Source organism: Aquarana catesbeiana, linkage group LG07 (assembly GCF_042186555.1).
Source record: "Aquarana catesbeiana isolate 2022-GZ linkage group LG07, ASM4218655v1, whole genome shotgun sequence".
Lineage (NCBI taxonomy): Eukaryota > Metazoa > Chordata > Amphibia > Anura > Ranidae > Aquarana > Aquarana catesbeiana.
Genome location: NC_133330.1, coordinates 264829900 through 264844071, shown reverse-complemented (window position 1 = coordinate 264844071; position 14172 = coordinate 264829900). Strand labels below are relative to the sequence as shown.

Genomic DNA, 14172 nt, shown 5'->3' with positions numbered 1-14172 from the left:
GCACTGTTAATGATTTTAGTGTATTTTTTGTGAAAATAGCGATATGATGAACATTTGCGCAATTATTGCAGGGCCCAAAAAATCAGTAGCACTTTTGTTTATTCTATAGGTCATGTGCTTTCAGAAAATGTCTAGTTTTCAAATTCTGAAAGCTGTAAGTGAAAAATGGTAACCTCCGGATTTTTAGAGCAAATTGTTTTTATTTACAGTTTTGCGTACCTTCAGTTTTCAAATGTACAAATATTTGTTATTTATTAACTCAATACAGTTTTCACTTTTATATTTGGAAGGAATTTAGCAGGAATTTTGTACATTTTGCCATGTATGAATCAGCTATTAATGATTTTAGTGTATTTTTAGCAAAAATATTGTTTTGATAAACATTTGCGCAAATATTGCAGTGCCTTAAAAATCAATAGCACCTTCTTTTGATTCTACTGGCCATGTGCTTTCAGAAAATGTATGGTTTGGGGGGGTCTTTTACAAATTCTGAAAGCTGTAAGTGAAGAAGGTAAACCTCCAGATTTTTAAAGATTTTCACTAGTTTCTCAAAAAGGCGCAATTTAAAATTTACAAATATTTATTAACTCAATACAGGTTAAGCTTTTATATTTAGTAAGAATTTTGTAAAATTTGCTGTGTGTATCTGTGAATATTGATTTCAGTGTTATTTTTTAGCGAAAATATTGCCTTGGTAAACATTTGCGCAAATATCGTGGGGCCTTAAAAATCAGGTCCTATGCTTTCAGAAAATATATGGTTTTGGGGGGGGTCATTAACAAACTCTGAAAGCTGTAAGGGAACAATAAAATCCTTCAGATTTTGAGTAATGTGGTTATATAAATTTTTGCGTACTTTCAGCTTCCACCATTTTGCAATAAGGTGAATTTAAAAATTATAAAGATTTATTATTTATTAACTCAATACAAGTTAAGCTTTTATATTTGGTAGGAATTTTGTAAAATGTACTGTATTTTCTGACAATATAATGATTTTAGTGTATTTTTAATGACAATATTGTTTCATAAAAATTTGCACAAATGTCATTGTGCCCTAAAAATCCGTAGCACCTTATTTGTATTCTACTGGTCACGTGCTTTCAGAAAATATATGGTTTGGGGGGTCTTTAACAAACTCTGAAAGCTGTAAAGGAAAAATAAAAAGCAATGAAAAAATGGCCTGGCAACCTGAATGTAAAAATGGAGCACAGGGCCTGGTAGCGAAAGGGTTCATCTAAAACTGAAACATCTATTAATAAATATGGTCAATAAAGCAACAATACTGTTTTGAAACACTTACTCTGAGTCTAAAGTTTTCATTCCTAGAGGTCCCATAAGCTTTTTCTGTACAATTTCAAGAGCTTTCCAGGCTCTAAGAGGGGTGAAAAGCTCTGGTGCCTGAAATAAATGTAGAGGAAAATTATCTATATGATGATTCATATCTGCCCCATATACTTCTGCCACAGGGAACACAAAAGGGTCATTATTACAAGGAAAAATGTAGTGCATTTACCATGCAACCTCAGGGATAATAGAGGCAACTGCTTTATGAAATGTATGGGATTTACAATCTAACAGATAAACATTTAAAAGATGTTAAAATGCAATGTAAAAATCATAACCAATATATATTAATGTTTTAAAAACTTGTTTCTGTATGTCAGTTGTAAAAATGATACTAGATGGGGGCAGCCATATTTGCACATTATGGATGCAGACTCTTTGCGTCCTCTGCATCCACACTTCCACAGTAATTCTAATTCCTTCTAGTCCAAAATTCTTCCACAATAATAAATCCACATTTGCCCACTCACATACTGCTTCCTCCTCTCCCTGGAATAGATCTTCCATAGGATCCCTACTCTCCTCGTTTTTGTTGTCCAGTATTTCAATATTGCTAACATACGTGCATATCCACTTCCACCTCGGCCAAGTCAATAAAGTCACATAACAATGACAGAACAATTGTTGAATAAGGATTATAAAGAGAATATTTTTTGGAGGCTATTGCGGACTTTAATGGTACTGTACAAAGACATCAACACATAAGTGATCTATAAAAAAAGTATTTTTATTACAGCACTTTGATAAAAAACATTTTATAAAACAAATTGTGCCCCAGTAGGGCACTAGAAACACTCTATTAGATGGATAGTGATACAGTGATGGCAAAAGGCTGATACTTAGAACCTATCACATAACATATTTTCAAATCTTCTCAACCTGTTTTGCGGGAATATCCGCTTCTACAGGAGTTTTTAGAGATTGAAACGTATCTATAAGAAGATAATAACAGTTAAAACAGAAATTAACATAATAAAGGGATACTATGTTTAAGCATGAATATACATAAGGGCTGTACAAGATCTTGGAATTGGATATATGTTATGTGATAGGTTATCAGCCTTTTGCCATCACTGTATCACTATCCATCTAGTAGAGAGCGTTTCTAGTGCCCAACTGGGGCTCAATTTGTTTTATAAAATGTTTTTTATCAAATTGCTGTAACAAAAATACTTTTTTACAGATCACATATGTGTTGATGTCGTTGTACAGTATCATTAACCACTTGCCTACTGGGCACTTACACCGCCTTCCTGCCCAAGTCATTTTTCAGCTTTCAGCGCTGTCGCACTTTGAATGACAATTGCGCGGTCATGCTACCCTTTTCCCCAATTTAAATTTTTATCATTTTCTTTACACAAATAGAGCTTTCTTTGGTGGTATTTAAACACTGCTGTTTTTTAATTTTTTCACAAAAAAAAATAAAAATTTGAAAACATTTGTTTTTACTTTCAGTCAGTAAATTTTGTAATTAACTAATTTTTCCCCTTCACTGGTATGCGCTGATGAGGCAGTACTTATAAGCACTGATAGGTGGCACTGAGTGGCACTAATAGGTGGCACTGGTGGACACTGATAGGCGGCACGGATAGGCGCTACTGACGGGCATTGATGGGTGGCACTGATGGGCAATGATGGACAGCAGTGATAGGCAGGACTGATAGCCAGCACGGACTGGCATCACTAATAGCCACGGATTGGTGGCACTTGTGGACAGTGGTGGGCACTGATTGCTGGCACTGGTGAGCACTCATCGCTGGCACTGATTTGTGGCACTGGTGTCGCTATTGTAATCAGAGCACTGATGATCAGTGCTCTGATTACATGTGTAGATGTCTCCTGTGAGGAGATGCCGCTGATCAGCTCTCCTTGCCACACACTCTGTCAGTGTGAGGCGAGGAGCGCCGATTAAAGGCATCTCTGTGTTTACATGTGACCGGCAGTGATTGGACACAGCCGATCACATGGTTAAAGAGCCGCGGACGCAACACGTTGTGGGACGCCGTCATATGACGGTGTCCCAGAATGAGGGCTGCACCGCCTTGCCATCATTTGACGATGGGCAGGAGGAAACTAGTTAAAGTCCGCAATAGCCTCCAAAAAATATTCTTACAAACGTAATATTCTTATGTTTTTAGGACGTAGGTACTTATTGTCAAACTTCTTGGCACATATTTTGTTGAATAATGATGTTTACCTCACCTTGAGTGTTAAGCCTGGTACACACAGCCCGCTGGGCTAAACGAAAAAAAAAACTGAGGAGCACGCAAGGAGTTAGTACATGTTAGTAATGTCAGAACAGCGATCTCCTTTTCTGCCAAACACAGACTAAGATCATGGACCCACTGCATCCACTTAAAATTCCTTCCGGAATCTATAAATACAATTGGGTGGGTAGTCTATACGGATGTGACTCCCCCAGCCTACATACAATGAGTGTGTTTTTTAGTGGCTCTATGGGGTTGATTTACCAAAGGCAAATCCACTTTGCACTGCAAGTGCACTTGGAAGTGCAGTCACTTTAGATCTGAGGGGAAGCTCTGAAATGAGGGGAAGCTCTGAAATGAGGGGAAGCTCTGAAACGAGGGGAAGCTCTGAAATGAGGGGAAGCTCTGAAATGAGGGGAAGCTCTGCTGGTTTTATCATCCAATCATGTACAAGCAAAAATGCATTTTTTTTATTTTTCTTGCACGTCCCCCTCAGATCTACAGAGACTGCACTTCCAAGTGCACTTGTAGTGCAAAGTGGATTAGCCTTTCGTAAATAAACCCACCTGTGTGTTAAAAAAACATTGTCTTGAGTGGCAGTGTAGAATATTTGATATTTAATATTTATTCTTGTTAGTCATTGAGACACATTGTTTTTGGATGGATTTCAATAAATGAATTATATTTTACTATTGTGATCCATTCATGCTACATCTCACAATCTAACTTATTTTATTAGTAGCAGCAATTCTCTATTGCTGCTACATTTTTTCATATTTTGGAGGGGGAAATCCTCCATGATTGTACAAATCACTGTTCAGCCATCTCTGATCTACCATCCCCGATCACTGGCCAGGCCTGGAGTACACATAGATGAGGGGTCCAGGGATCTGTCCTGTCCATCCTGCCCGACGATTGCTGGCATAGACAGGGCCGGCCCTCACACATCGGACTCTTATTGCCAGTTCACACTATAACACGGTGCAGCAAACCCACCATCCATGTGCATTTTCCACACCACATTCAAATTGCATTGCCCTTGCAATCTGCAGTGGGTGTCAGTGTAATGTCAATGAGACCCCACATGCAGGTTGCAAACACAGTGCATTTGCACCTAATCATATGGTACAAATGGACCATACAGTCCTGTTGCAGTGCAGTTCCAAAATAGGTGCTGCACAACTTTTGTTTTGTTTTCAATTTGAGCCCATTCAAAATGAAAGACTTAAATCACACCACACAGAATCTCATGTGAATTACATGCAATTTAATTGTAGTGTAGTGATGGTTGTCATAGATCTGGATGAGTCAGTGATGACAGGAGACTGCACTGCACAATCAGAAATCTGAACTCAGGGGCGGAGCGGTAAAATGAGGTTTCACCTAGGGTGTAAAAAATCCTTGCACCAGCCTCGTTTATGTGTGGTTGTAGTGCTGTGGTTTACTCAATCATTGAATGATCTATAAAATAGGAAGGCACACCCCACATTTGGCTCTGTTGTAGGCTCTTGTGGATTGTTTGATTATTGATCATGATCATGTGACTTTAGTGACAAAGTAAACCTGGTGGTGAAGAAGGATGTCAAAGGATATCTCAAAACTGGAAAACCATACAGAAGTGAACAGAGAGATAAAGGAATACCCGTTCCTAAAACAGAAGGCAGCAGTTTTAGCTCAAGACAAACTGTATTGTCAGTTGCTGAAGCTCCAACATTTCCAATGCAAGCACAGGGAAAACATGCAAACTCCATGCAAGTAGTTTCAAACGTTAATTGGAGGTTTGCAGATCATACCTTGCTTACACTGTTCCTCCCTCACAAAAAAGAGAACACTTCCTTCTGGGAAAACTACATCATTCAAGTACATATCAAATCTGATCATTTCACTATATTGATTGACAAACTGATCAAAAATGTGGTCCTAGGACTTAAAGTACCCGAGTAATGAATAGTGTATATTTCTATGTAAATGAACCTGGAGAATATATTTAGCAAACAGAAGGTTTTATGTCTCCTAAATAAAATCATACATTTCACACTCACCACGACCATGGCCACAGGAAAATTTGGTCGCAGCTGGTAGTCACACCAGGGGCTGGAGGCTCCATAGCTGTCCTTGTAAATGCCACGTTTATGAACCAGATCTGGACGCTGTTCATTGGGGTCAGAAGGATCGTCTGAGACATAAAAGTACTTCTCAAAATGATCCTGAATGTGCTGGTTCCACTCAGAGAAAGCTAATAACACCTCTTTTCCTGAATTAAAAAGCAGAAACAAGAATCAACTCAGATGTTGGCAACTATAATAAAGACACTTCAAACATAATTCAATGACACTCCCTGCATGTGTTAGTAATACCATCTACAGGAAACACATTGTAGCGTTACTGACATTTCTGGTAAGAATGTATAATCATACTTTACAGGATGTGTTGTAAACCATTAAAGCGGATCTCCACTGCATCTGAACACCACAAACCAAAAAAACACTATTTAAATCATTTTTAATATTCAAAGCAAACTCCTTCACCACCCTCTATGTCTCCATGCTTTATTTTGTTGAGAGATTATAGTAGAACCTTGGATTACGAGCATAAACTGTTCCAGGAGAATGCTTGTAATCCAAAGCACTCACATATCAAAGTGAGTTTCCCTATAGAAGTCAATGGAAACAAAGATAATTTGTTCCATATTGACTTCTATTGCATGCAATACCGCATGCGGCCAGAGGTGGGGGGGGGCACCGGAGAGACTTGGAAATACTTGGAGGCCGCTCGGATGCGCTCAGAAAGGCTCGGAAACCCTCTGGAACGGAGTGTTTCCGAGTATTTCCAAGTGCTTCTGAGTATTTCTGAGAGGCTCCAAACGGCTCGGAGTGTCACCCGCACCCCTGCACCTCTGGCCAAATGCGGTACTGCACACCGTAGAGGCTTGTATCCTGCTCATTTTGTGAGACAACACTCGCAAACCGAGTCAGGATTTTAAAAAAATAATAGCTTGTATTGCGAAACATTCGTTAACCACGTTACTCGCAATCCGAGGTTCCACTGTACTTTGAAAAATATGCCCTAGCAGCTATAACCGTGGCCATCTTGAGTAAGGGCAAATGATTCATGCAACTTTTACTTCCTGGAATCCACCTGCCCTTAGCTCAAGCATTCATGCAGGGGAGTGTGCTTAGCTGAGAAAACGCCTCCTCCTCTCCTGAAGACTCCTGGGTTACGTATAAAGTAACTCACTCAGTTGTTGACCATCTTGAAGACTCCTGGGATGTAAGGATGAGCTCCGGCGTGTTCGCACACTCCACGTGCAGAGCCCACCAGGAAGTCGGCACTGAGCTGCGCTAATCACAGGCAGTGAGACATTTCCCGATCTATGCAGTCACGCATTGGGACAATGTCTCACTGCCTGTGATTAGCGCAGCTCAGTGCCGACTTTCTGGCGGGCTCTGAACGTGGGCTGTGCGAACGTGCCGGAGCTCATCCTTGCTGGGATGTATGACATCATTTGCCTAGGCAAGAAACCAGGAAGTAACAAAAAAAAAAAAAAAAAAAGTTTAAAACAAGTAAATATGATATACTTTTCTATCTATTTACTAATGCTACCAGCACGAGGATTATAAATAATCTTGATGTGGAGAATGAAGTTCCACTTTAAAGAAATGATACAAGACAATAACATGTTTGCATTTTTTTTTTTTTTTTTTTTTTTATGGTGGATGATATAGGCTCAGTTTAGTGAAAAAAAACAAAAATGAATGCCTTTAAAAAACGTTCAAAACTAAGAAATGACAGAAGCACCAACCCATCAGTAAGTCTTCTGAACCAAAGGCTTATATCAAGAAAAGAAATGTGCTGATTGCAACGTTTATTAAAGGCCATTCTAGACACCTACTAGTGGGTTTGTGATTTCATCATTTGTTTTCTTTGTTTCTACAAGGACTAACTGTAGGGTCCCTGTATGGAAGGGGAGCCGCCATCCAAACCCGCAAAGGAATACTAGAATGCCACCTTTTACCCAACAGCCCAGCGCTCCTCCTTCATATTACTATACAACAAAAAGATAACTGACAGCTCATCATTATACTGCTCCACTATATAATAATAACATTTCAGAAAGGAGGAGATGCAATTTAAATATCTCTTCTAGTCCCTCTGCTAGAATATTTAGAGTAAGATGTACTTTCAATATTTAGCAGTTGAATTTGGTAAAGACTCAACTATAAAGAAAACATTGCTAGTATCTACAATATGAACACTTATGTACAAATAAATGAAAATATGCAGTTTGTATATTTAAACATTACCTTAGTGAAAAACAACAAAATGAACCTGAGAAAGCAGGGAATATATAGCATACTATACATTCTTTGGGATGTTAGAAGTATCAATTTCTCACCTTCTCTCTGCACTTTGACTCCTTTGTATGGATATACATTCTTCTTACTCAGCTCGGTTAACCAGCGCACTGTAGATTTACTAAGGCCGACAATCTCTACTGCAGATCCATCCCTAATAAGAAATTAACATTGAAATGTCGCCACCTGCTGTATTTACACTAGTAGTGCAGACAAGTGCAGTAATTTACAGCTGGGACATGTACTAGCCAGGCTTGTTCTGTAGTTTTACTAACGAATGCATCATAGGAAATAAAATCAATCTTCTTCATGTTTGTTTTAAATATTACTATATATTCTTCCCAAAGTAGGAGCAGGAGGTTAAATCTCGGTGTAATGCTGCGTACACACGATCAGGATTTTAGTCAGAAAAAGATATGATGACTTTTCCGACGGGATTCCGCTCAAGCTTGCCTTGCATACACACGGTCACACAAAAGTTCGCTGAACTTTCGATCGCCAAGAACACGGTGACGTAGAACACTACGACGAGCCGAGAAAATGAAGTTCAATGCTTTCGAGTATGCGTCGAATTGTTTCCGAGCATGCATAGGAATTTTGCGCTCCGGAATTGCTACAGACGATCGCATTTTCAGATAGGAACTTTTTTTGACGGAAAAATTGAGAATATGCTCTCAATCTTTTGCTGGCTGGAATTTAGCCAGCAAAAGTCCGATGGAGCATAAAACACGGTCACATTTTCCGACCAAAAGCTCGGTCTTTTGCTGGCCAAATTTCTGATCGTGTGTACGCGGCATTACAAGTCTAGAAAGGTTGAAACAAAACCACCTGCTGTCAAATCATGAAGATGAAATAACTTGTTTCACACAATGGTGTTGAATGCAAAATCTGGTGCAGCTCTGCATAAAAACCAATCAGCTTCCAGGTTTTCTTGTCAAAGCTTTATTGAACAAGCTGAAGAATCTGGTGCAGCTGTGCATGGTAGCCAATCAGCTTCTAACTTCTGCTTGTTTAATTAACCGCTTCAGCCCCGGAAGATTTTACCCCCTTCCTGACCAGAGCATTTTTTGCAATTCGGCACTGCGTCGCTTTAACTGACAATTGCGCGGTCGTGCGACGTGGCTCCCAAACAAAATTGACGTCCTTTTTTTCCCACAAATATGCAATAGCACGGCGGGGAATTCAAATGGACGTACAGGTACGCCCATTTGCCCAGCCGTGCCATTCTGCCGACGTTCATCGGCGTGCGCCGGTCGGGAACCGGTTTTGCTTTGACAAGAAAGCCTGGAAGCAGATTGAATACCGTGCACAGTTGCACCAGATTTTGCACTCCCTAGTTTTAGTTAATCAACCCCAATTTGTACCTATGAGAGCATGTCAGCTGGCAGATTTAAGACCCGTACACAAGATACGAAAATTGGATGGAATAATTTGAACGACAAGCTGTCTGCCGATTTTTGGATCGTTAGTACGATGCTTTCCACAGCCGATTCTGGTTTTTCGTCAGACAAAAAGCTGGATGTGCAGAATTTAAAAATGTTGTCGTACGCGACCTCAACGTCCGATTTTCGTTTAATTAGTACGGTTTTCTAACGAAAAAAATCGTAAGAGCAAAACTACGCATTTTTACAAACGAAAGAATACATACAAAAAACTAGTCAACACATTACGGCACTTCTGAAGTTCTATTCTACCGTAGGAGAATATTCATATAGTTAGTAACCTCTTCACTTTTGACATGAGACTAGCGTGCAAAAAAAACGGACTTTGGTTGTCTGAAAATCTGATCGTGTGTACGAGGCTTTTTCCCGTGCGACACACATACAAAACATAAAATACATTTTTTCGTTTTAACTTTAGAGTAGCATTTTATATCTTGAAGTATTTACTTCCACCAAGGAATTTTAAAGTATCTACTGCTTGAAGCTATATCCCCAATCTCTTTTTTGTTGACACTCTATTCTTGTGGATCAGTGTTGCTGCTTGAACCTTTGGACGGGAAGGGACAGGGAGCGCACACTGTAGAGGTCACATGACTGCTCACCCCCTCTGATAGCACAGCACATATGCGCCCCCCCCCCGACCCACCCACGTAGCTATACAGATGGTCCCTCATCCTCATTGATTACTTAGCGCATGCTTCCCTCTGTCCCAAGCTGAGATGAGCGTACTTTAGTCGCTACATTATGGTCACATGTCTGCCGTCATACCCTATGCATTGATAACAAGGTGCATGTGTGCCATGTCACAGGCTGAGGCACACACGTAAGGGTGGCTCTGTAGGGGTGTCTCTGTGGGACCCTGCAAAGCATTGTAGCCACCCTCAAAACAGAGAAACGTCTAAGGTAGCATATAAACAAGTGACAGGCGGCAGACTGAAAGCAAAACGCAAACATGGAAATTCCTGTAGTACTGTATACAGTATACTGCATCTCACATTGAAGGTTTATTAACACTTTGAACATACTGGGAAAAAAAACATGCGTGTACTGGATAGGAAAGGCTATGGACTTTTAGGGGGAGATATACTAAAGCTGGAGAGCGCAAAATCTGGTGCAGCTGTGTATAGTAGCCAATCAGCTTCCAGGTTTTCTTGTCAAAGCTTAATTAAACAAGCTGAAGTTAGAAGCTGATTGGCTACCCCATGCACAGCTGCACCAGATTCTGAGAGCACCAGTTTTAGTAAATCTCCCCATAGTATCTGGATGCATGGACATTAGGGGCATTAAGGGCTGGTTCCCACCAACATCGGATGTGATTTACACCGCACTGCAGTGCAAATCCCATGCAATCTCTGTGTGATGCGATTTCAGCCATACAGATAGTATGCAGTAGGGAATCCATCGCAATCGAACCAAACTCGCACAGGACCCTTTTTTTGGTCCGCAGCAGAATCGGATCGCATGGGTGTGAACACCCATGCGATCTGATGCCTGTACAGATTTGCAGTTCGCACTGCGATATGCAAACTGATTTGGGGGTAACATTAACTTTCAATTGACACTCCCAGCAGTTCGCATAGGGCAGTGTGAACTGCCATCGGGAGATACGTGATGCGGGAACCCACAGTGGATTTGCAGGGTTCCCGCATCGCTGCAGTGTGAACCAAGCCTCAAGCTTAACATAATCTTTCCTTGTGAATAGATGGCAAACTCTCGCAAGCTGTACTACAGATGGGGGGATTTATGTACCTTGGTGTTGCTGGAATTCCTTTATTTCGGGCACGTTCACTCTCCCCCATTTTATCCATCCAGGTGCCACAGTTTAATCTATTTCCGCCAAACACGAAGCCTGTCACTGGGTCAACGCCTGCATTGATATTAAATCCTGCACACCAATATCAAAGAGTATTAGGAAAGGAAAGCTCAAATAGAATTAATAATAACAGACATTAAACAGTAATTAATGCTGTAATACACTCACCTTCATCCCTCATGTTGCGGTCTATTTGAGGTCCAGCATTCCTCTCTCGGAAGTTGATTCCCTGAGCGTGACGCTGCAAAGCCTCTTGGATAACATCATAGAGTGGCTGATCCTATATAAAAATACAGACAATCCTGTAATAGTAATGAATACCACAGTGTATTTCTAAGACATAACATACTGTACACGCGTGTGTGTGTGTGAGAAATGTTTTGTACTTAAAGAGGGAGTCCCGCGAAAAAAAAAAAATTTAAAAGTCAGCAGCTACAAATACTGCAGCTGCTGACTTTTAAAATAAGGACACTCACCTGTCCCAGGGTCCAGCGATGTCGGCACCCGAGACCGAATCGTCCCTCGGTCCTCAGGTGCAGCCGCCGCCATTCTCTGTAAGGGAATCAGGAAGTGAAGCGTTGCGGCTTCACTTCCCGGTTCCCTACTGCGCATGCCCGAGTCGTGCTGCGCTTCCTAACTGGTCCCCGCTGTCTCTGGGAACCGTGTGTCCCCCAGCAGACAGCGCGGTGGGGACGGGAAGAGGCATAGACTCCCGTGGGAGTCTATGCCGGAAGTGGGTGCAAATACCTGTCTTAGACAGGTATCTGCACCCCCCTCCCCCCTGAAAGGTGCCAAATGTGACACCGGAGGGGGGGAGGGTTCCAAAAAGCGGAGGTTCAATTTTTGTGTGAACCTCCGCTTTAAAGTTACCACACTAGTACCATGCTTTCAAGACCATCCTTATTTTAATGGATTTGTCCATAAATTGTTTGGCTAAATCTGAACAATCTGACTGATTACAAATCGGAGGCCCCCCATTCACATCTGGGTGTAGCAGAAACGCGGGCAGAAATGCAACTTTTTTGGCCCCGTTTTTACAGATACAAAAAAAATGCACTAGGACATATGACACACTTTGGCACCCCAAACGCAGGTAGCAGTCATGTGTTTACAGCTTTTTTTTCTGTGTGACAAAATGCACAAAAATGCTCATCATAAAATGCGCTTAGCTCAGTGCCAAAATTTGGTATATGAGCTTCTTTAGCGTGTTTTTGGAGCAGAGGGAGACCCATACAGCAGCAGAAGAGACCACACCTGTCAGCTAAGAACAAGAAACTGAGACTACAATTTGCACAGGCTCACCTAAATTGGACAATGGAAAACTGGAAAAACATTGCCTGGTCTGTTGGGGGATATTTTCTTAGCACACTTTGGGCCCCTTAGTACCAATTGAGCATCGTTTAAACGTCATGGCCTACCCGAGTATTGTTGCTGACCATCTCCATCCCTTTATGACTACAGTGTACCCATCTTCTGATGGCTACTTCCAGTAGGATAATGCACCATGTCACAAAGCTTAAATCATCCCTTGAACATGACAATGAGATCACTGTACTCCAATGGCCTCCACAGTCACCAGATCTCAATCCAATACAGCACCTTTGGGATTTGGTGGGACAGCATCATGGATGTGCAGCCGACAAATCGGCAGCAACTGCGTGATGTTATCATGTCGATATGGACCAAAATCTCAGAGGAATGTTTTCAACACCTTGTTAAATCTATGCCATGGAGAATTAGGTAGTTCTGAAGGCAAAAGGGGGTCCAACCCGGTACTAGCAAGGTGTACCTAATAAAGTGGCCGGTGAGTGTCTATATACATACATATACACACACACACACACACATACACTATGCACACACACATGGCTGTTGTGAGAAAGGCTCTTCACACCCTGCTTCTTTGAAGCTAAATTTCAGTGAGAAAATATAAAAAAAATATAAAATAAAAAAATAAATAAAAGCTTACCACTGTCCCTGCAGCTGTAGGAGGAGAATCATCTTTGGGGTACATCCTGGAGACTGGACACTTGAGGATCTCTTTGCCTTTTGGAACTATGTTACAGTAATCTTGTATGCACTGAAGCCACCACCACACAGCATCACGGCAGTTATACCTAGAGTAGGTGCCCTGACCAAGAAGGTTGGGAATGAGCCCATGTCTCAGGGTTCCAGCAAATGCGAGAATAATGTTCCTGAAGGTATAATGATAACAACAGACAAGCAAGCTCTTTAACCCCTTCATTACGGAGGGTAAAACAAATATTAACACCTGAAAACAGTTTTGCAACTTTGACATGGGTTAGTAAAACTGTACATACCATCACAACTACTTAGTGTATCCAGGTGTACAAACACAGCGGGGCATATATGTGGCCCAACGAATAAAGACCCACTTCCATTAAGGCTGCATATATAAGCATACGCTCGCTGGGAAGGGCGTTGGCAGCTGATCCCGGTCCACGCCGAGGGAGCTGATATTTCCCCTCGGCGCGTCTTCCGGGTTTGCAGGTCTGGCGCTGTGAGTGGACAGAGCCGCGATGTCGTCCCTCTCGCGCATGCACGCGAGAGACTTCTTTCTGGCAAGGTCCGGCAGACGCTGCCGGACCTTTAGCTGGACCTTCGCAGCGCATGCGCCACTGACGTCAGTGGCTGCATGCAAAGTGAATATCTCCTAAACCAGGGGTAGGCAACCCCTGACACTGGTGCCGCAAGCAGCACACAAAGCCTCTTTTGCCAGCACTCGCAGGAAAGTGTCAGTGAGACACTAATGCATTCCAATTTCAGAATTTCCCATGCTGCACCTGCACTAAGGGGGAGACACTGCGCCTCCACACATTGTAAAAGATGGGAAACATTGTTTGGTTCTCTAACTTTGCTGTAGCTGCGATCATCAGCTTTTGTGATAAGGAAGAGATTGGGTGCAGTTCTGCTAGGGGGGCAGTCTCTGTTTCCAGAAGGAGGAGGACGGTCATTGGCCACTGCTAAAGCCAATCACAGTCCTGCTAGCCC

General features: G+C 41.7%; 1 protein-coding gene across 8 annotated transcripts in view; it reads right to left on the bottom strand.

The window, feature by feature from the left end:
* AGL (amylo-alpha-1,6-glucosidase and 4-alpha-glucanotransferase) overlaps nt 1–14172 on the bottom strand; it is a 204577-nt gene that overhangs the window by 10817 nt on the left and 179588 nt on the right. For all 8 annotated transcript variants that reach the window (XM_073593290.1, XM_073593288.1, XM_073593289.1 and 5 more), the window contains 6 exons: nt 13130–13355; nt 11329–11440; nt 11097–11232; nt 7947–8059; nt 5593–5804; nt 1300–1397 (listed from right to left, as the gene is read on the bottom strand). In XM_073593290.1, the coding sequence (XP_073449391.1) occupies nt 1300–1397; nt 5593–5804; nt 7947–8059; nt 11097–11232; nt 11329–11440; nt 13130–13355 (897 nt within the window). The remainder of the gene's footprint in view (nt 1–1299; nt 1398–5592; nt 5805–7946; nt 8060–11096; nt 11233–11328; nt 11441–13129; nt 13356–14172) is intronic.